The sequence below is a fragment of the Dinoponera quadriceps genome, unplaced genomic scaffold (assembly GCF_001313825.1).
Source record: "Dinoponera quadriceps isolate SergipeBrazil2010 unplaced genomic scaffold, ASM131382v1 scaffold591, whole genome shotgun sequence".
NCBI classification, from domain to species: Eukaryota; Metazoa; Arthropoda; class Insecta; order Hymenoptera; family Formicidae; genus Dinoponera; species Dinoponera quadriceps.
The window spans coordinates 435979-459604 of NW_014554680.1; the positions used below are offsets into that span (position 1 = coordinate 435979).

Sequence of the window (23626 nt, forward strand, 5' to 3'; positions counted from 1 at the left end):
TGCTTAAAGTTTTTTAGAATCTGATTTACGATATGTAGTTGCACAAGCAACGTGCGCGCTGTTTTTTTTTCCGCGGAAACGAAAGGCTCCGGTTAGGAAAGAAAGGAAGAAAAAAGAACGCCCCCCACCATTTGCGATATCCCACACTCGCTCGGAAAAATCAGAGCAGTGTAGTTTAGTTAATTACTTTCAAAGCGTTTACGTGTCGGATTCGCAAGGTTGCCGATCGCCGTCGATCGGTGCGTTAATGCATGTATGTATTATATTACACGAACCGCGAGTAATACACTGTTATTTGTCTGTTGTGGCCTCGATTAGTTAGTTGGTAAATGAATCGTTGCAAAACGTGAAAATTTCTCCCATCGCCTTCGGGAAACGAAAATATTCTGTATACATAAATATTTACGCGCGTTACCGTCCGCTTTAAACTAGTTTTATTCGAATATGTTTTATTGGAGTACGTATATTTGGGAAAAAAAAACTTGTTTTCCATATCTAAAGAACTATTTGGAATAATCTCGCGAAAATTTGCATCACTAAAATGTATCGTTAGATTTAGAAAGATTAGATTAGATAAATATTAAAAAGATTAGACCTCTTGCGAAATATGTTTATCGTGTCAATTCAGAAAATTTTGGTTGTTTTGTTGTTTTTCACATCTAAAGAGCTGTTTGGAATAATCTCGCGAAAATTTGCATCACTAAAATGTTATTGTATCTTTAAATTTAGAAAAGTTAGATTGTTAAAAAGGCCTTTTGCGAAATGTTTTTCATAATCGGCAACCTTGCGAATCCGACGCGTAAACACTTTGAAAATATTCTTTCTTTCTTATTATTCCTTTCCTAACCGGAGCGGAAAGAAAAACAGCGCACACGTTATCAAACTATTTGTTTGTACAACTACATGCCGTAAGTATCAAAGTAATAATTTCAATTATAATTCCGGTATGGTTCGACACTAGATAATTTCGTGTCAATTTTTACTACTAATATTTTCTCCATATACTCTCCTACGCAAAATGAAGAATCGATTTTTACAAAGTAAATTGCACTTGCCCAGAAAATGCAAGTAGAAATGCAAATAAGTTACCGATTATTGAAATCAAAAATTCACTTTCAATCGATGAAAATATCGGTCTTTTCGATTTGCCGAGCGGGCATTCTTTGCCTGTCTTTACGAATATAGCGCGTCGTTAGAGTCTCCGATCCTTTCTCTCTCAATATCCTGCACCTCGTCAAGCCGAAGTCGATGAACGCGTCGAGTGGCAAGAAATCGCGATGCATCGATCGCGATGACGAAAGGGGACATCATTGTGTGTACCGAGCGAAAGAATGCAGTCGTATCTTCGTCTCATGAGCGAGGAGTCACTGGGGAAAACGCGAGATGCCGGTCAGCACACACTTGTGTCTCGTGGTCGCGAAAATAGCTGTAGGGGAAAATAGGTTCCGTCAACAGTGTTTAATTGCTGTCAGCGGCGCGTTTTCCGAACGCGGAGATCGCCTTGAAACGTATTAAAAAGCAGAAGAGGAAGAGGGGAAAGATGTGTCGATCGCGTGTTCCACGGTCTCATGCGCCCGAGATCGAGTATTGTTCTCTTTCTCTTTTCCTCTCGAGGCATATTCAGGACATACAAAACGCATTATCAGCTTGGAATGCTAATCGGTGGCCATTTACTGGGCTTGTACTCAGAAATGTTGATTTAACGCATTGTTTTCTTCGAGTAACAAGAGTCACGACGCACCGAACGTGTTGCAAGAGCTCGCGTTAAGTAGTAGTCGCTCGAACAAGGTCAGACCGGCCGCAGTAGTAAAGCCGCACATTACGTCGAACCCGATGTGTAGTGATGTTGATACATTACTTTTGCCTTTTATCCGCTTGTCAAAGCTGTTTTCTTCACTTTAATGATTTGAATGATTTTAATGTGCAACGATATTTACATATTTGCTTGTTAGTGATAATGAATGATAAACTGCCGATCGTAATATTTTGATGATCACGAGGACCACGAGGTCACACTTTACGAGACTCGTGCGCGCACAGAAAGGTATTCGCCCGGTAAAGCGACGTTAGGAAATTAATCGTAATTGTGCACAAAGTTTATCGCCAATATTTACAGAACTTTGATTTTTCTCATTTGCAGAGCAAAGCGAACACACCAGACTGCAGGATAGGCCTCGCGAGAGCGACGAGCACTATGCAAACGCAGATGCCCGGCTCTCGGTCCGATTACCAAATCGATCCTTACAGGGTTATCGAGGACGACCTTAAGGACTTATTCGAAAACATACGAAAGGTAAACATTTTTGCTTGAATTCCGCCTGACAAAATCGTTTTGTATACCGTAAATACATTTCAAAGAGCGGCAGCAGTTTTGTTTCTCGACGAACGAGTCTGCACTTGGTAACACTAATTGACAAATGAAAATTTTGCTTGATAACATAAACAAAATAAAATGGTTCTCAATCGTTTTTGCACACTGAATACAAAGATGTCAATAAAAATGTTGTAACATGTACAACTTTCTCGTCATTGAAATATTTATCAAGACGTCGTTTTTAATAAAAATATCTAGCTTTATTTTCCTTCACTTTTCACATCGCGAGATGAGTTTAAAAGTTTTCCTTTTTATATAACTTTTACATCGCGTAATGAGTTTCGAGTATTTTTTCTCACATCGGGACTCTTTCTCGCTTTACTTTTTGAATATTAGACATGAAAAATAGAATCAACAAAGAAGCACAAAATGTAGGTTTTACCAATGTTACCGAAATCTTGTTGTGTGTATGATCAGTGTAATAATGCATGATTATAATTATAATTAATTTAATACTCTAATCGTTCACATGTTTTGTTAAGCACACCTTCGTACTAAAAATGAGTGTTTAATTTCGTCTTTTAATGCGATTTTCATATTTGCGAATGGAAAGATCTAATCAAGTGGTGAAACTTGGAGATATTACGAGCAACAATTATAACACGTCTCATTTTATCCGCGTAGCAGGACGCTTATGTAACTACACGACGGATTAAAATTGTTTCATTTCGGCGTGCGAGATTTCAGCCAATTCGAACAAGTGTAACAATCCGCGCCGATGTGAGGTCGCTTTCGCAGAGAGCGCACACGGCGTAAATTAATTATATAAAACAAAGCCGCAGGCTATTGATCTCCATTTGTGTATCTCTATCGATCGTAGCCACGAGAAACTTTCGGGAAGTAAGAGCACTATCGTCTATCAGACATTTATGTAATTTTACTTCGTCGATATTACGCGGGCGCCGGCATTGCGAAATCCTGGCAGGGCGACGGAGCGTCTAGTTGTGCGGTAACAATGCGTATATCGGGAAAATATGATTACAGCAGCATGCGTAATCGAGCATCTTTGATTTCGCATAATAAGCTTGCTCTCTGATTTCCTGCCTGTTTTACCTTGCAACGGATTAATTCACGGAGTAATTAGCGGAGTTCGTCAAATTCAATCGCGAATAACGAGTCGAGAATGGTGAACGAAATCACAAGATGTATTTTTGATGAAAAGATATATTTGGATTGATACACAAAAGTTAGTTCCGTTTTTTAATTCTTTGCTCAGAAATGCTAGAATTTCTAAGAATGCGGGATTATGCAACTGCTGGATTAATGACATCGCATGAAAAACGACATATACAAAAGTTCTGTTTCTTAGTTAAAATGTATAGAATATGTAAATAATATGTAAATAATAAAATGTAAATATGTATCACATTTATTTGCGACAAAAGATATAATCAATGAAATATATTATAAATATGAAAAAATATGTTATAAATATTAAATATGATATATATTTACATTTTATTATTTACATATTATTTACATGTTCTATATAATTTAACTAAAAAACAGAACTTTTGCATCAACCTAATATGTCTGGAAGTATATTTATCGATAACGAATGAATTTGTACTCGCGAAGTTGAATTCGATTGTCGATAACAAGTCTATTTTTATTTTCATCCTGGACATTTATAAAAATACAATGTTTATGAAAAATTGTTACATATGTAACAAATAAAGAATAAAATTTTATTTCTTTAGAATTTCTGACACAAATGTGAATTTATACGTGAAAATGAAAAAAATTACTTTGTCGCTAACGAATAAATTTCTCTTCGAATATGAGAATTTGTTCACAGACGAATCTTCGAATTTCATTCGCTATTTTTAGCTGGCTATTACGAAAGAATAAGACTCGCAAGTCTGCGTGGTAATATTCGCATACCGCTGCTCGTAATCCTCGTAACCATCGGTGAAGGATACTTAGATCAGGGGGCGTTATTCAACGTACTGTTTCTCCCGACGGCGACGGTCCGTTGGTAAGCGCGGTTTATAAATATTGATGAAAAACCGTGCAGTTTTCACGCGACGTCCATCACTTAAGACGCTTCGCCCGCGAGCGAAAGCAGCCCGACTTCACAGTCTGCATATGGTCGAGAGGAGAACTTTTACCTATGGCCGCCGTTCGCGTATGACGCACAGTGTGAAATTTGTCCAGACTGGAGGGACGAAAATAATTCGCTATTGCCTCCTCATTACGATTTAGATTTTGCTAATCGACGCTGTAGAGATGATCATAAATATTGCAGCGAATAAAAACTTTGCTATGTTTTTTTCCATCACATCAGTGTCGACCGAAATATAATTTTGTGTTGTAGAAACAATACATGAAAACGTTTTAGAATTGAAAGTGCATTTCTTTAACGAGAATTTGTATCACGTGACCGATTCTATCTGGTTGTATAGAAATTGGTGAAATGACCTATTCTGTTTGATGGAATATTAGACAGATCAGTGTGAAAGAAAAGATGGTAACTGGAAATGTCCCAAAACGCGACACTTTTTGTCGGTGTCGTCGTAGATTGGCCGCGTTAGCGGTTGTTGGCGAAACAATAGAAATCGTATTTAACGAGCCATCATGACTCCGACGGACGTTATCTGATTTGAGGAAAGTTAGAGAAATCGACCATTAGTATCGCAAGCGCTGCATCGATAATTGAACGATATCGGACCTCCTTCTCCTCATCCTTCCGCAGGCTCACCTGTCTGACTTCCTGCCGCGTAAGTGACGGAAAACGCGCGAAAAGCGACACTGACGTAAGCTCTCGTGTCTTACAGTTCGCAGAGTGGAAACGTTCGAGTTTTTAGACAAACGACTGTTCGAGTAATTACGGTGCACTGAAAAAAGACTGATTTGGTAACGATTACCAAAATTTGACAAATATTTAAAAACTAATTTAAAAACGAATTTTAAAACTAGTTTAAAAACTAATCTCTTCTTTTATAGTTTTAACCACAAAAGTAATAGTAGCAATATGCATGTCAAGTTATTATAGTAACGCTCGCTAGAAAAATGATTCTCCTGACTATAATTCTTTCATTATGACGATTATAGTTACAAATATCAAATATTTTTTTCTCAATGTACAAGAATGTTCATTCTTTTTAGATACCGTTTAAGGAAATTTTTCCAAAATAAATACAGCCGTCAAAGTTCGCCCGAAGAGATAACGATTCGTCATTTACTGATTTTTTTTTCGTTTCCTTTTGCGAAATAAAAACAAATGGAAAGAATCATATAATACGAAAATGGGAAGAATCGTCTAATACAAAAATCTGTCTCTTTATATTACAGAAAGTTTTCGCTTTAACCTTCTTTACTTCAACTTTCAGATTCTAATATCCGGATTCTAATATCAGATTCTAATATCTAATATCCGCTAATTAATTAAAGATTCGATTTTCGATATTTAATGTGTTAGATCAGCCAAGGATTCCGTGCCGCTATGCGACTTGTCATGGCCATCCGTCGAAACTTAATGTGCTAGTCTGGACAAATTCCAAAAGGAACTTTCAGCCGCGATGCGACGTTTGGAATTCGAAGCACCTGGTCTACCGGTGTCGACGACGTCTCTTCTCGTCTCTATTGCAACGAAAGCAGTTTTGTCCGGCGCATATTTAATCCCGCGTGATCGCCGGACGGGTTCCGGTGTTCTCGAAAGGACGAAAGCTACAGATTTCTCTTTTGGTTACGCGCTCGTTTTGGACGACGTCGCTGCGTACGACGGAGAAATCCCCGAAAATGTCTGGGAAAACGAGAGTGGTCGCTAATGTGAGACGCATATTTCGAATGATAGGGCGCAGATTTCTCCTTCGGTGACGCACTCACTCTTCCGAAACTCGAAACGACGAAATTATATTTTCTTAATCAATAGCCAATTCCGGGCGAGTGCTAATTGACAGTTCGTTACTTCTTGACGGAATGCTAATTAAAAGAGTACTTACCTGGGAAATTACATTTGCAAATCATTCTGCGAAATCTTGTTTGAACAATTTCGCTTTTTTCTTGACAAATCATATGTGATTTTAAAACCTTCAACCTAAAACTAAAAGTATTGACAACTACAACGATCGCCCACAGTTTGAAATCATTTTAAATTTATCTTTATCTTCATTTATCCTTGCTTCAAATTACCATTTCTTTTACTTTTGCAGAATCTTAATATATTGCTATTTCAAATATCAACAAATGCATTTATTATTTTTTATCGGTTGTTTTTTTTATACAAGCTTACGTTAACACATTGTTGACCGTTTTCAACATTCTTCAATTCCTCGTCCCGGCTACTTTTTTTCTAAACCGTCCAAATACAGGATAACTTGCAGATCGGTCGACAACGTTCAGTCAACGAGACACGAATTTTCTCGTGATCGTTCAAACATTACGATGTACACGGAGATAATATTGTAGTAAAAATCACCACAAAATTTTGTAGTGTTTGACCATACTGGAATTATAACTGAAATTATGATGTGTGTTGTCATTTTCAGTGATATACTTCATTGTGCACATCACTAAAGACACACGTAATAATTTCAGTCATAATCCCAGTCCAACATTACAAAATTTCGTGGTAATTTTTACCACAATATTTCCTTCGTGTACTTAAGACGATATTAAATATAAGATCGGATTATGAATACCACCCTAAAAGTCCTCTTGTTGACGCGTATTCAAGGATACGTGTGTCATTATGATTTCAGGAACTCATCAATGCGACGACACAGAAAGATTTACATCCCTTAGTTGTATACTATATGGACGGCCAAGGGAAGGCGTTGCGACCCATGTTGTCCATACTGATGGCACGAGCTATCAATTATCACAAGGGAAGCGAGTAAGTGGATTTACGTGTTTCCATTCTAAGCAAGCGAGAAATGTTAGATCAACAACGCGATGTTTTGAAACAACGACCTCGCGCGCATTTTTCATACGAGCGAGAAAACGACTGAGAATTTCGAGAGCGCAACGCCGCATAGTGGACTAGATGGACATTTTAGGGATTAAATCACATTAGATCGTTTCATTTTCTTGATATCACATTTAAGTAAAATATTGCGACAAGAAACATGCATTTCTGGAAAGACAAGTCGTTAAGATAAGCATGGCTGGTATTTATAATTCACATAACTCATTAAGTATTTTCTCTTAAACAAAAATTTGAAATTCATTCACAAAGCTCTGTGAGGTATATTTCAAAAACCTTATACTCCATTATTATCAATTCAATAAAAAATAATTTTTAAAATAAGAGCACTTTTCATAGTAGACATATAATTTATTTCTCTGAGCTCAACTGGTTATATTAGTTCAAGGAATTTACGCATATCGAAACGTAAAAATCTTGCATGTACGTATATTCAACGTGTATGTAAATGTTTTGAACTAGTGCAGCCAGTTCAGCTAAAAAGAAAACAGATCGATAATCGATACTAACCATGAATGTTAATTGGGCTTATGTTAATTTACATTGTTGCATTTGTTTTCATTCTTATAATAATGATATTAATTAGTCGAATTAAAGTCTAATTAAGTCTAATTATTTATCCAATTAATCTCATTATTACTTTATTATTAATTAAATACACTGAATGCACAGGGCAGACATAGATATCTGTTTCTTGATATGATTTATTTCTACTTGGAATGCCTATCCGGTCCACTGTGCGTCGCGGAACGCGCGAAGCCGAAACCGCGGGATTCCCGCCGAGAAAATATAAAAATGCAACTATTTGCGTTAGAAAGTCGCAGAATAATTAGATAGAATTTTTTGCAAAGGGAAAGAAACAAGTCTTTGACTGACCACGGCGCGGAATGCGTTGTGTGTCGGTGATATTGTAAATCATATACGCCTCGCATTACGGGATTCTAATTGGCGCAAAACGCGCGGAACCGCGCTGCTTGATATGTAATTCTTTAAAATGAACATCTCAACACCGACTGGCGCTACTTCCGCTCGAAGAACGTGTCCGGAAAAAAGGTATCGATTGGATAATCCCGTTCGACGATACGTTGTGCAATTAGAGAAAACGTCGAGCGAGCAATAGATATGAAAGTAATTGCATTTTCATACTGGACGTTGTCTCTCCGTTTGCCTTTTTTTTTTTTTTTTGTTCGTTCCTCACTCCTATTCGCGCGGCCAACGAGAATTCCATTGCCTCCAGCGCGAGTCGAAGCTCTGGAGGAGGTATCACATCCTTAAACTTTCGACTTTACCACTAGTGGTTTTCGATATGAAATCGCGACCGCTCGTGGTGCAGCGTGTCGATCGTGTGGGAAAATTTACGATTATTAAGACCTTTGCGTGTGGAGAGGAGTCTTGTTAACGCGAGCTCTCGGCAACGCGAGCGATGAATCTGCGCGCGAGCGTGAGAAAACGTACGTTCACGGCGTTTAGAAAGCATTAAAAGTGTCGACGAAGTGGTACGCCAGAAGCGAGTGGATCTCTAACGAAAGTGGCGAGCCGCGTCGTCGTGGGTGAGCTTACTACGAGTATGAATGGGATGCCGCGTGAATGAGAACTACGGCGTGCACGTAGGCGCACAGCGGGATCCGGCAAATTTCGCCTCGGAAAACTTCAACTTCGAATAACTTTCCCTGCAAGCATGCGGTTGCGAAATCGAAAACAACCGAATGCAAATTATACACAACGGACTCTTCTTACACAGAAATAAATGCTCTTGTGTTTCGATAGAATTGTTCAGCGGCGCCATAATTGGAAAATTCATCTTCTCAAAATTACTTGAAGCGGAATATTCTGCGCGTGACGATCGTCTCCTATCACCGAGCGCGGAATATTCCGCGAGCCGCGACTTTCTTTTATCACCGCTCGCGGAATATTTCGCATATGACACAGTTCACGTTTTGTTGTCAATCTGTGAGCATCTGAGCTATTTTCATTGCATTCTTAAATAAACCATGTTAAATAAACTCTACGAACTATTTCAGGAAGTCATTTACTGTAGAAGTTTACTGTGTACTGTAAAACGAGTATACTGTAGAAGTTAACGAAAATAATAAAATTGTCGATATATGGCCGCGCGCGGTGATACGGGCCGTCAGTTGAACGCCGCTGATGTCTGAACACAGAAACTTAAATAGAGTCATGATGCAAATGGGTTAAGAAAAGATAACAAAAATGAATTACTTAAGAAGAATGTATTCTCTTATCGGATATTGATATGTTGAGAAAAATGTTGTCATCTTCTTGTCACTGACTATGCGTGTGTCAAATTTCGCTGATATTTTCGCGGAAAAAATACTGTTATAAATATGCTATAATAATAAATATACTGTTATAAATATTATAGAATAGAATATACATATAGAGTAGATAACGTCAACAGAATTGCATGAAACATAACGATAAAAAATCGATCGAAAGCGCTGTGATTAGAACCAATCTTATTATATAAAATAAATGGATCTTGACACAACAGCAATATTATATCGTAGATTATTTCAATAACTCGAGCATGAATTCGATAACAAAATTCGGTATTCAAGAATTCACTGCAATTATGTGACGCTGTTGATCAATTCTATCGATCACAACAGCATTTTTTTCCGTGTACGATTTCCGACGCGTATATCGGTCGACACAGTCCACAACAGATTAATACATTATCGTTTGTCATTTTTCGATTTGACAACGAAAAGATCTCTTCTGCTTTCAGTGTCCTCTCGTATTCGCAGCAGCGAATAGCGATGATCTCCGAGATGGTGCACGTCGCTTCCTTGTTGCACGACGACGTGATCGATCAATCGAATTTCCGCCGAGGCAAACCATCGGTGAACATCGTTTGGAGCCAAAAGAAGGTCAGTTGGGCGGGGGTGAGAGAGAGGGAGGGAGGGAGGGTTTCCTTTTTTCCTCTTTTTTCTTTTCCTTCCCAACGTAATATAACCGACTATGATGCTCTGGCGTTATTCGCTCGTGTTTACGCTCGCGTCGAACGTTTACTAAAATTTTGATCGAAAGTGACCACCGTGCACGGTGGCTGGTAATGGCGACGATGGAAACTCAAACTCTCTCTCTAAAATAGTGGAGGAGGAAGGAGGCTAATGCGATTCATGGCCGAGCGTTGACCGTGCATGCTTTCTTGATTTGAAACCGGTAGCGCGATCTGATTTTTTTTTTTTTAATTCGGTCGCGCGTGTATATATGTTCGCGCGAATAGCTGCAAACATTAAATTTGATAAGGCATTAATGAATGTAAACAGGGTTTTTTAACTGTTAACTGTTTTAAAAAATCTTATGTTTATGTATATCACGGAACGTAATGACATTTGCGTGACGAAAGAATGGAATAAATCTGTAGAAATGAATCACTTATTTTTCCATATGAATTTTAATTCCAGATTTTGTTTTTAACAGCTTTCAATAGTTTTTAACAGGAACGTTAAAGTTAACTAATTTATTTACTATTGTCATAAGAGTGAATAATGAATAAACATGAGAAAAAGGAAAGATTTTCAAGAAACAAAAATCCGAAGATGTAAAATTGTCTTTGTTAGACCTCAAATCATTTTTAATAAATAAAAACGACAATTGGCTTCGTTGGGTTGGTTTGTCGCTGGGCAGAACTTTATATTTCAAATGAGCGAGAGAATGCGCGCAGATGAAAAGTGATTCGCTACGTCTGTGACAATGTTTTGTGCAAACTTGTCTCAACACTTTCCGTTCTTAATCGAAGAAAAATCGAAGAATATGAGCGATCATTCCGCAAATCGACGCGCGATCGTAAAATGTGAGAACGGTATGAAACTCTTTCGAAAGTGGAGGCTACTCGCGAACTAGTCGGCTCTCTTGCTGAAATTACATATATTAGAAATCGACAGTTGGAACGCGATGCTGGATGACATGTGACGCGATGGAAAAAGCCAACTGTCAAACGCACAGCTGGAGCATATTACTGTTAATTAATTTACTACATATCTTACAATATTTTTTTTTTGCCATTGTGCACTCTTTCATTTTTGTTCTTCGAAAGTCCATCCCCTCCAAAATATTTGACAATTGATGTACAATTAACGATTGCATCTATAACGATTGTTTTATGAAATGTTTTAAGTCTGCAAGATCTTCAAAAACCTCGGTACATTTTTTAAACTCGAAATATCCGAGATCTTGGAGACTTTTGAGGAGAAGGGAGGAATATTCATCGAAAAACATTTAAATGTGTGCAGCTGAAGGTGGATTAAATAAAGATTCAATGATAAGAAATAATGTCTGTTATCGCATCCGAAAACATTCGTCTGAATATTCAGTTGCGTTCATTAAAACTCGATAATTAAGAGCAAATAACCGAGCAAAAACCCATTTTTCGTCTGATCTTCCTGGGCAACGAAAAATTCCATTGCACCGACGGAATGATTTTTCTTGTGTGCATAGAAGAAAATCTCGGGTACGTGTAATTGAATGAGGGTCAGATGGAAATTTGGTGACGAGAAACGATGTCTCTGTTATCGAAAATATTTGTCTGAGCATTTGAGCACAGTTGACATAACTGGGTGCGATTGATTGGGCAAAAGTCTCCCGCAGAAATCCTCCTGCGATCGAGTTTCCCGATGTTTGCTCTTCCCAGTCAGCGGAAAATTCAGTCGCACTGTCGAAATCGTTTCTTCCGTGTACGATGCTACGCTGCTCCGGGGATTTTCAAAATTTTCACTCGATGTGCTTTTAAATCCATTGTTACATCGCTCGCAACAATGTACGCATATTCTCGCGGTTACGGAATGGCTCACGATTTATATCGTCCGCAGTTTTGCATACGAATCGGTCGTGCGAGCCGTTCTAATGTCTATTAATTAGTTTTCGATCGCCGTCGCAGCCGCGGTCGTTAAGCATCGCGATTGCAGCGATTGAATTGCGTTTCGTCGTCGACGCATGTATCAAACAAGAATTTAGTTGATTCAACTAAACGGGTTTCTCAATGTGCGTCACACACGCGTGACGCTGGTAACGAACGCGACGAACAAAACATTGTGTGGAAAAACTGTCGAGTTTCTCCGTAATATTTAAGAAACTCACTTTTTCGCCTGTGCAACTGGTCGTTCAAAATTGCTCGATGTTCGTAATAGAGGAGAGGAATCTATGAGTGACCGGTTGTGGTTCTTCACCGTGAATAATCGTGTGCTGAACGTTCGCGAATTAAGCCACTTTTATTGGTACGTGCAAATATAGTGGCGAAACACATATTCGCGAGGTGTACATTTAGGCAAAACGGCGACTCAAGCGTGTAAACGATAATCGGTAGTTACTGAGATCGCTTATCCGCTGCTTTCCCGCTTTACGTATCTACGCTTTCCTCGCGACATTGTGTCTCTACAACAGAATTTGTCGCTTTAGTGTCTCTGAACCGCGTGCGGATACAACGTGGCTATCTCGATACGTGTCGTGCGATAATGTGCCGTTTTGTTACGAAACACAATACCAGCCTGCGGCAACCAAGCCAAGGCAGACCGAGCCTGGCTTTTTCTCTCTCTCTTTCTTGTCAGGAAATGAATCCTCAATGTGTCTTTCTTAGATATCTCGCATGGAATGTAAATAAAAGTTGCCGTAAAGGACGCGACAAGATGTAGACTCCGATTACGTAAGAACAATGTCAAGGATCTCGAATATAACGTGACATCCTTCATGATGAATGAATAGCTATATTGTCGAAAGTCGGAATAAAATGCTGGAGTGACGAAAGATCGGAGTCGTCGGCGCTACCGTGAAAACATTCCGAGAGTTTTCCCGAACGGGATCCTTCCGTTCGCCGTCCCTATTTTTTTAATTAGTAAGCAAAAGCAAAACGCAATGAAAAAAGTGATAGTAGACATTTATCTTTTCTGAACTCTCACAGAGAGTGTCGTCGATTGTTTTGTAATTGAAATGCAGAAACACGGCAAAAGAAAGTAAGAGAAAACATTTGTCTTTTCTGAACGCTCACTTAAGAAAAAAATGCCGCCTTCTAGGAAACACACGAGTCATTATTATTCGTAACGACGAATAAATATTAGATCAGACTGTATTGTAAAAACTCTCACGTATGAAAAAATTCTTCTAAAGAAGAAGAAAAGAAACGGACGTGTCATTCGTGACTCAACGCGGTACACGGCACCTCGAATATCCGTGTCGCCAGGTGATCTAAGCGTTTGGAGAAGCGACGCCCTAATTTCCGAAGCGGCGAGGTTTTAAGCGGAATGGCTGCCACAATGGGCCCTCGGCTAGACGAGTGGAATGAAGACCGACGATGTAGATGGAACGGGAGAAATGAAGATTACCAATTAGCCGCCGACGACGTTGCGTTGCAAATTGCGTAACGGACTCCTCGACGAGCGCGAGCGTTACGGGGCGGGTTGAAAAGTGTGACAACCTTGAGAGCATCGGAATTAGCGCCTTCCGATGAAATGGAAAGCCCAACGGTAGTCACGAAAGTTCCGATATTGCCTACCGAGGTGCATCCACTGCGTAAGACTATGTGTACAAACACACACCCGCACGGTACGAACGAGCGAATTGTGTAACGCAATATAGGTCGGCTGTCGCGTTAACGTACCGCTAATAGAGAGAACTCTCGTTCGTGTGTACACGCGTGCGAGGGGGCGTCAGGCCGCGAGAGGGACGACCGGCAAATTCTTCTTCAGCGTTCGATAGCAAATTCTGTTTTAACGCGAATAATGTGCTCAACACCGTTGCGGAATGCCGTGGCGATCACTCGACACATTATGACACTACCGCGTCTCATTAAGTTGCGCGTGAAATGTAATTAATTGCATCTGAAAGGTCGGTTGCACGACCGATGGAAAGCCGATGTGAAACGAGGTAAAGAATACACGGTATCTTGAATCACATTTCTTTGCCGTATCTTTGCCATATATTTGTCTGAATTATTTGTATTATAGTTTAGTCTTACAAATTTTTTTGCTGCAACATTAAGGAAACACTTCAAGACGAATTTCAGAAATGTTAAATTTAATATCGGCGAAATCGATATAATATAAAAATTAAAAAAGATAATAAATTTTTTATTCAAAGAATCTTAAATCTTATCAGATGTGCGCCTGCATACATTATGCAGTTTTAAGGATATTAAAATAGCTAGTGATGAATTTCAACATCATCTTAATAATATCGTATTTAACGACCCAAAAAATGTAAGATCACGTTACACTTTTTACATAGAAATCGGTCCATTTTACTTATCATCCTTTCAGTTAAGATTTTGCGCAATCAGTTTTAATTAAGCTTATTTCGCGCAGTCTTAATTGAACTTTAATTAAGCTTTCAATTCAGCTCTAATTAAGTTTTTAATTAAGTTTCTTATCGTTTCTTAAAATGAAAACGGCTGTCAACATATTGTGCTTCACTCGGCCGCGTACGAAAGTGACGGTATGTAATTTCTGAATCCGTTCTTGCTGTTGAATCGCGTCTTTTTTTTGCCTTTTTTAATGAGCAACGTCGCACGCGCGACACCTGTGTAATCGCGATAAAGTATCGCCGGTGCATGAAACTGTGCGCTATTTTTCGCGGAGAGAGACCCTTCTGCTTCTTAGCAAGTGTCTTTTCGGTCGCGGTGTGTGAAAATAAGGCGAGGCATCGATGATGCCGGATGTGAAACTCCCAAGTTACGAGCCGCGTTAGCCGCGACTCGCCTTCGCTGTTGTCGCGTCGAAACGATCCTCCGTTAACCGAAGTATTGTCCACGAAGACGATCCGGAAGCGAGGACGGGTATCTGACACGCGTCGAATCGTTCGTGGCGCGCGAAAGCGTCGAATCGTTTCGAGTATTATTCGTACGCAGAACTTCCGGAGGTGTCCCGGATGCTTCGAAGGTCTTGACAGTCGTGAATGCAGCATCGAAGGTCTTTCGAAAGTCTCGAATCTCTCGAGCCACCCGGATATGTTGGCTATTGTCGGAGTATGATGCGCATACATCATCCCGTTATTTCTGATACATCCAAGAAATTCTTTAACGTAGTTAATCTTATACTTCAGTTAATCGCACGCGGAACTTCACGCATCATACGCATCACACAATGATGATAAATCCCGTCGGTATAAGCTACGATGTTTCGCGTCGAGTAAGAGTTTGAAGGAAAAGAGCCTCTTTGAAAATAACGTCGAGTGAAGTCTTTTTAAAGGAACTTTAAACGAATATTAAAGGAAATTTTCATCCGGAATGCTGTGTATCTTAAGTGAAGTTTACGATAAGTCGGGGATGTTTTTATTGATGTTTAAAGAATGAGAGAAAGAAAAAATGTGTCTCTTTGAGAACAATACGGAGTAGTGTCTCTTTAGAAGAACTTCAAAGGAAATTCAACTGAAATGCCGTGTATTCTAACATATAGACTGCCATGTTATCCATATATGGATGACGATTTTAATAACTGAAATAGGAATAATTTTATGAACTATTTATAAAGATGTTGAATGTGAAAACAATAAAATATCATTTGTACAATGTACACACAATCCCCAAAAAAGCGGTATATTAAAAATGTGGAAAAAAATCCACAAATTTCAAATGACGAAAACTTCGTCAATAATCGTCCAACTTCTAAGTTTGACTGCAAAATTGAGCCGAGTTACGCAACGGCGACGCGTAAGCGAAGGCATAGCTGCTGGTCTGTGCGCATGAAGATCGTTTTTCGTCAATATCCTTCGAAGTGTTAACGGAAACGTCAATATTGTGGACATCTCTTAAAGTGTATCGAATTTGAACAGCTATTCGATGACGTTCTCTCAAAGAATTTAAAACAATGAATCCATCGATTTCGTTGGTAATGCTTGGACGACCTGGACCAGATTCGCTGGAAGGAATTAGTCTCTAATTATTTAGCGTAAGCACGTTACACAGTTGACACCGATAAATCAAGTGCCAGAGCAACGTACCTACGACTTTTCCCATCCTCAATCAACGAAATGCCGTTTTTTAAAGGAACTTTAAAGAAGGGGAAATTTAAAGAAACTTTAAGGGAAACTCAACCGGAATTCGCCACCTGCTTTAAATGGCGTGCAGAAAGTCGGAGATACTTTTACAGACACTTACCGCGCGCTGGATCTCGCGCGAGCCTAGTCGCGAAAAGAAAAAAAAATAGGAGAGGAAAAGAGATAGAAAGCGGGACGACGTGTATCTCTTTATTTTAAAATTCGACGTAGGACGAGGAAATGTAGAAATCGGCGGCACAATAAGCGCTGCCGCGGTCATTAAGAGCCGTTGCGGTTTCGACGCGACGACGCGTCGCGTCGCCTCGCGTCGAACAATGTGTTCATCAGTAATTTTGCTACGGGTCTCGGCCGACCGCAGGCCGGTGTACCGAAACTGAGTCTGCGGTCCATTTAATGAGTCCCGCTCGCCCCGTGGTTGTCCGTTTCATCATGACATTAAAGTTTCTAGCATTGTTGCGTCGTTCGACTTTGATCTCGATCGCTTTCCATAAAGCGTTACGTTCTTACTTTCATATCAGCCTCAATATCAGTTTTTTCTCTCGAAGTTTAATTAATTCGAGCCGTTGGGCTGATTTAATTTAGATTGAGTTAATAAACGTGATAAGAGTCGAAGTAATTATTATCGAAAGAAAACGGAGAAGAAAAAGATTGGTTATCATGTTTTAATAATTCATTGAAGATTATTTAAAGAACGGAGGAAAGGATAAAGGCAGGACTTAAAAGATTTTGGACCGATGCTATTAATGTCAGAACTATTATTGGGATTTAAAGACTTGCAAGATTCGAAGATAATCTCGGATAAATTAATCTCAATATGTAAGACTGCAATATCATGACTGTAACGGAAAGTGAAGTGTACAATTATTGACTCAGCAGTATATACCGACCCAACAGAGTCGACGAAGCAGTCTGTCATCTTCTTATTACCTCGAATATAGTGATCATTATAAAATAAGTCGGCAATGAGTTTGACGATCCAATATTATCGACAAATTTCCAAAAAATTGATTAAGAATTGGATTCATACGACATTCCGTTTCTCTCAACTGAAATATATCCGACTCATTCACTCACTTCGCATTAATTTGCATTAATTCATTTAATATTTTTCTCTGTGCAAGAGAGCTGATCGCGCGCATTCTCTCTCGCGCGATATCAGGTCAAATGTAACAACTGCTCGGAGAGTTCCGATTTGAAGGATGCCCAGTGAAAGGAAACTCAGATTATAATCGCGAAGAACCGCGTCGGCAACGTCGTTAATGCCCAACGTAACGAGCAGGCGTGCGAAGCGAACGTTAAATTGCTATTTTGCGTCACGCTTCATTCTTTCGCTTAATCCCTCGATCGCTACGCAAACCGTACGGTGTCGTCTTGCAAGCGTTAAGTGCGTGTATCTGTATCTCGCAGAAGAAAAAAGTTGATTGTCCGTTTCGGACAATTCGTTGACTTTCTGCTGTGTAAATGCCGCATGGAGGTTTTAGGATTAGCAAGCGTCTGAAGGCCTGGGGATCCTCCGAGCTTTCGTTTTCAACAATCGTTGAAATATCATTTAAGCAATATAGTTGACACATTATTTCGAAATGCTTGCCAAATTCCAAGATCTCTGTAACTGAGCGAAAAATCAAAGAATGCAGTGCTTTTTCTCGTAAGATACAAATAATAATGATATAATCATATATTTTCATTAGTCTGCAATACACTACATGTGTGTGTGTGTGTGTGAATATCCTCGGGAACTTTTACGATGCAAAATTAATATTAATTAATATTAACATCAATAATGTTAATATTGACATTTTATTCGAAAATATGCGATCGTTCTCCTGATATCGAAAGTTTATGTTCACAGGTCGCAGTAGCGGGAGATTTTATCTTGGCGGTCGCCTGCATGATACTCGCCAGAATTCAAAACGACGACGTGACTATCACTATGAATCAGGTATATTAATTAGATTGCACACTCTCAAGGTTCGTGCTTTTTTCGCTATTGTAGCTCGCTGCTAAATTGCGACATTAGAGACGTTAGAGAATAAGACGCACGATTCTTTCTTACATTATACATCGAATTTATACTAATAACTTTTTTATGTTAATCGATGTAATATAGACGGATAAAATATACCGAATGCTCTCTCTTCCATTCTTAGATTAATCAGATGTCGTAATGTCACCATTTGTAGTTCAAATTGAGAGTTATTCGAACGTCTTCCCGCGAATTAAGCGAGTCCCGCGAAGATGCGGATGAATGTCGGGTTCCTCGTCTCAGTTAGTTTCTAACTTTTCGTTCGTTTTAACTTCATTCGGGGCAAATCACGAGGACGCTTAGCATTGAAGATTACCAAGTTGCGACACTTGCAACCTGGTAAGTAGTAAAGTTGTAGTAAACATTTTTATGAAGCCAACTATTCTGTGGTTTGTGCTCTCTTTTTCACATTTAGCCACACAGAGCACGAAAGCTAAGAAATTAAAATACCCGCGAAGTGAGATAGAATAGACGGAACGTCGCAACATGTGTCAACCGGCGTATTTCTGCGACTATAATGCAAATTCCGTTTCGTAGATCATCACCGACTTGGTGCAAGGTGAATTCATGCAGCTCGGCTCGAAAGAGACGGAAAACGAGAGGTTCGCTCATTACTTCAGCAAGACCTATCTGAAGACGGGGAGTCTGATGGCCAATTGTACTAAATCGGTAAGCTTACACGTAAAAGAAAGAATTCCGTTGGTGCAACTGAATTTTCTGTTGCCTGAGTACCAGGTGAAAACTCGCTTGTAGGAGCAGAAAGATCTCCGTAGGAGGAAGCTTCCACTCAGCCACTTGCTCTTAGTTGTTGTTCAATGTTCACAAGGATGTTCTCAGTCGCGGATATCATTCCTCGTCACCGAGTTTTTATCTGGTCCCTGTTCAGTTACACCGATTGAGATTTTTTCCCGTATAAATATCGTCGTGCGAATGCATTTTTTGCGTACACGTACACAAAAGAACATGCGGTCTTCATCAGTCATCATCCTTGCGTCATTATTGAGCTGGCGATCGATCGGTTTATGCCACAGGTCGCCTTACTGGCTGAGGTCGACGATCACCTGATAGAGATGGCCTATCAATACGGCAGAAACGTCGGTTTGGCTTTCCAGTTGGTGGATGATTTACTGGATTTCGTGGCTTCGGCAGAAGCTATTGGCAAACCCGCAGCCGCTGATCTCAAGCTCGGCCTGGCCACAGCTCCGGTGCTCTTCGCTTGCGAGCGGGTTAGTATGCAGGATGTGTACGGTGAATCGCGCGTACGAGGAGAGATGAACGATGGGAGAGGAAGTATAGGATGAATTAATCCAGACGCGAATAGTTTTGAAGGCGTGGAAAAAACCGGGTTTATGTCACCGCCGTATGTCATCCGATAGTTGTGCAATCTCTCGTCGATGTCTGTCCGAGTGAGATTATGATGATTCTTTACAGTATCCGGAGCTGAACGCGATGATCATGCGCCGTTTCCAAGAGCCCGGGGACGTCGAGAAGGCATTCGAATTGGTGCACAAGTCCAACGGTCTCGAGCAGACGAAATTCATGGCGAAGAAGCATTGTGTGGAAGCCACCAGAATTCTGCAATCCTTCGTCAAGAGCCCCTACCAAAAAGCTCTCCTTGTTCTGGTCGATCTGGTGCTCAATCGCATGAAATAGCACCGCAGAGGGCAACGAAGACTCGGACTCGTGGGCGGGAAACGATTTCGGTTTATATTTATAATAGTTACCGCCGAACGATAAGACGGACTGGTGTGGCTAAGTTTTTTGGTTGAATTTTTTGCAGGGCGTGTGCGAAAGCCGCGCGTGCGTCTCGAAGGAATCTTCCTTCCATTCGCGATGTCAGGCCCGCTCTGGACGATCTGCCACTCGCGACGGAATGGCCGAATTTGCGAGAAAACGAACCTTTTCCTCTTCGTGCGAAAACGCGTCTCGCCACGACATTTGTTGCACTTGGTTCTTTCCGGGTAGTTTTTGTTTTACGGATTAGCCGGAAAAGTGGCGTGAGAGAACTTGAAGAAAATCAATCGCGGTATACGGTTCCGCTCGGTCCCCGAGAGGGTTCGTTCGCACGTAGGTTACAAAGTCACACTTTGCGCGGGATGAATCTGCCGCGAATCACAGATCGTTCAAAGCGAGCTTCCTGCCACTAACCGAAATATCGTGTCGGTATGAATAGTTCTTCGTATTTAAGGGTTTTTATAAGTCGCGGTTAAGTGAGGAAACTCTCTGGTATATGATGGTTATAAAATCCTGCTGGTGTAACATTAATGATGTGACGCGATCGATCGACACATGCGTTACCGTTGCATTGCCGCCCGTGAGTTCATACCTCATGCGAAAGAAAACGAGAGAAAAAGAAGAAAAACACAAAAAGAAAATAGAAATAGTAATCCACGCCTCGTAATTCGTGAACATTTGTAAACGATATTCCCGCCTTTTCTTGGAGGACTCGAACGATTGTCCGGAAAAGGCGCGACAAAAAGTGCACGATTACTCCTCTTAAGTGCCTAGGCATGATTCGGCCCGCGTGTGAGAGAAGGAGCATGTATTTACCTGATCATACAAACAATTAGCCGAACATAATGGATGTAAATAAAGTAATCTATAGCGGTAGAGATAACGTATTAGCTTGTTGATAATCCTTTGCATTGAAAATCTTTCTCGCTGCGTGCAGTCACGTGTCGCAACGACGGTACGAATTATACATCGTTGTAGTCGTTCGTAAAATGAAAATAATACACGAACACGCTTGGAGATCGCATTCAACTACCCGATGACAATTATCACGTTACGTCACGTCAGACTGCGTTAAAAAGAGAACTTTAATAAATTTTAATCCGTTAGACGATTATTATATGTAACGCGTTACGCGAACAGGAAAGAAAGAATCGGAAACTGAAAAAAGAATAAAAGATTAAATTGTTGTTGCAATGTATCCTTGATCGTGCGTCTTTATTGTGACCAATCAAACCGAGTGGATTCGTATTTTTTTTTATATACAAAAAAAAAACGAGAAATGCAGAAATCGTATGTAATTCCTTTTAAATAAAATCATAGAAATAGATAGGGAAGTAATAGGGTGCCAATACCAATTCTCATCGCAAGCGCAATTTGGAGTTTTGCGGAAAACAGTGCGGAGAATAAATCTGCCAAAGAAGACGAACCGGTCTTTACGATTCTCCCGCCGATTCAGCAAACTCACTTACGCCCTGTTGCAAGTTAAGGTGCACGCTACTGGGGACGTGCGATGCGGAATTTTAAGTTAATAAAGTTGGTTTTGTTCAAATGGTGTTCGAGGAAAATACAATCACGTTTCTTTTGCCACATTTCGTTAAATAGATGAACTGCTCAAAATATCAATATAATATTACCAGATACGTGTAAGTATATAAATATCTAATGTACAATAATTTATATTTATGACGCGGATGAATGTATATATATATTTGCAATATATATATAATTATATTGTAACGTCACACGTCACACGATACGATAAGTCGTTAACTAAGGAACGGGCGTGTAATTATGATCAAACGTAGATTTATTGAATAAAAATAAGAGAGATAGCAAATTGAGGAGAAAAGAAGCGAAACATAACTGGGACTATCAATCTCCTCCACATTTTTTGTAATATTTATTTAAACCTTAAGAAGGGAGAGAGAAAGAGAGAGAGAGATAGAGAGAGAGAGAGAGAGAGAGAGAGAGAGAGAGAGAGAGAGAGAGATTCAGCCAAACAAAATAATGTTGCAAAAAATGAAACAAATGTAAGCTATCAAAAACGCACACTGTCGTATGCTTTTATCGAGAATTATTCGAAACTGAGAAATTTATTTTCACGTTAAACGCACGCCAATTAAAAACAAAAAAGATGAAGTGGTACATATTCTATATTTGTATAATTTTAGCTTAATTCTCCAACTGTTGGATACGTCTGTATGATTATGATTTTATACATCTGTAAGCATGTTCAACGATACATATTAAATATATTTCTAATAGTTGGAGAATTAATTGAAAGTTTGGTATATTATATAGCAGATTGAATTAACGCTGATTCTTAACACGTTCGCTACCACCGCCGCAAATGTGTGGCACGTGTTTTTTATCAGTTTATGATAACGTATTGCAATAAATTTGGAAATGAACAGTATTGTTGAACTAAAAAACAATAAAATAGATGTAGGATGTCCTTGGTCTACAGATAATTACATTTTTATGTTATAAATATATCTTAAAAAGACCCATGTCAATTGGGGACATATTCTAACAAAAAATATTCTTGGCTGTGGTGCAAGATTTTCTTCTCAGACCCTGGTAGCGAACGTGTTAAATAAGTGTTTCGCGTAATAGTTGAATCAAGTTGCTATTAACCAATTGACACGTTGTTTTGGTTAACAGTAACTTGATTCAATTGTTACGTGGAACATATATATATATTACGTTACGCGAAACATATATATATATATATATATATATATATATATAATGTGTTATATATATTTTTATATACAATCTCAAGTCTATGAAACTGTTACTCGTGCTTTGAAATAAGCTAATCTTCTCTAAGACTCGACAAATTTTTGTAAATACTTGAGAAGCAACGTCACAATCACAACGATTAGTGGATAAATTATAACGATTGAACCCATATTGAAAATGTACCACTGATACTTCTTCAGATATGCAATTATGTATGTTCATAATAGGAAAAAAGCTATAAACTACTCGGTATGTTGTAATTCGATAATCGTTTAGCTCCCTTATTCTTAAATTCTAAGCTAAATGTAAGTCCAGTTAAATATAAGTCCAATTATTGTGTTGGGGATCACTAAATTCGAGTGTGTAAGTTTTTTTTAATACAAATATGAAATTGAAATATATAGTTTTTTGAACGTACATATATATACCATGTGTATGTGTGTGTTGTTTTATAGTGTAATATAGTTCTCTAACAATTTAATCTTAAAGTAAATAAAAATTATGCTATTGTACTTTCTTCTCATACTTTTCAAGAAACCATTTAACTAATTAAATAAGACTAAAGAAGTGGCAAGTATCAATGGTCATACATATTGAACACACTGGTTTTCATCCAATCACCAAAGCTAAACAACATTTAGCACAATCAGCATTTGGATGAGTGACCACTTGGGAATACTGTATAGTGTTGGTATATTTTTTTTATTTTTTAATAAATCCTTATCCATGACTAATATAAATTTTGCTATTGTGCTGTGCTTTACAAGGTTAACATGTTTAAAATATACAAATAAAAATCATAACTTACTTATTT

The 23626-nt window shown here is 39.1% G+C and overlaps 1 protein-coding gene across 1 annotated transcript in view; it reads left to right on the forward strand.

Moving 5' to 3' along the window:
• The window catches only part of LOC106740817 (decaprenyl-diphosphate synthase subunit 1), a 52183-nt gene extending 30154 nt beyond the window's left edge, over window positions 1–22029 (forward strand). The window contains exons 2-8 of the mRNA XM_014612236.1: window positions 2141–2293; window positions 7078–7211; window positions 10051–10192; window positions 18160–18249; window positions 18871–19002; window positions 19365–19559; window positions 19765–22029. Coding sequence (XP_014467722.1) covers window positions 2141–2293; window positions 7078–7211; window positions 10051–10192; window positions 18160–18249; window positions 18871–19002; window positions 19365–19559; window positions 19765–19986 — 1068 coding nt within the window. The 3' untranslated portion in view covers window positions 19987–22029. The remainder of the gene's footprint in view (window positions 1–2140; window positions 2294–7077; window positions 7212–10050; window positions 10193–18159; window positions 18250–18870; window positions 19003–19364; window positions 19560–19764) is intronic.
• Window positions 22030–23626: the final 1597 nt, after the last annotated feature.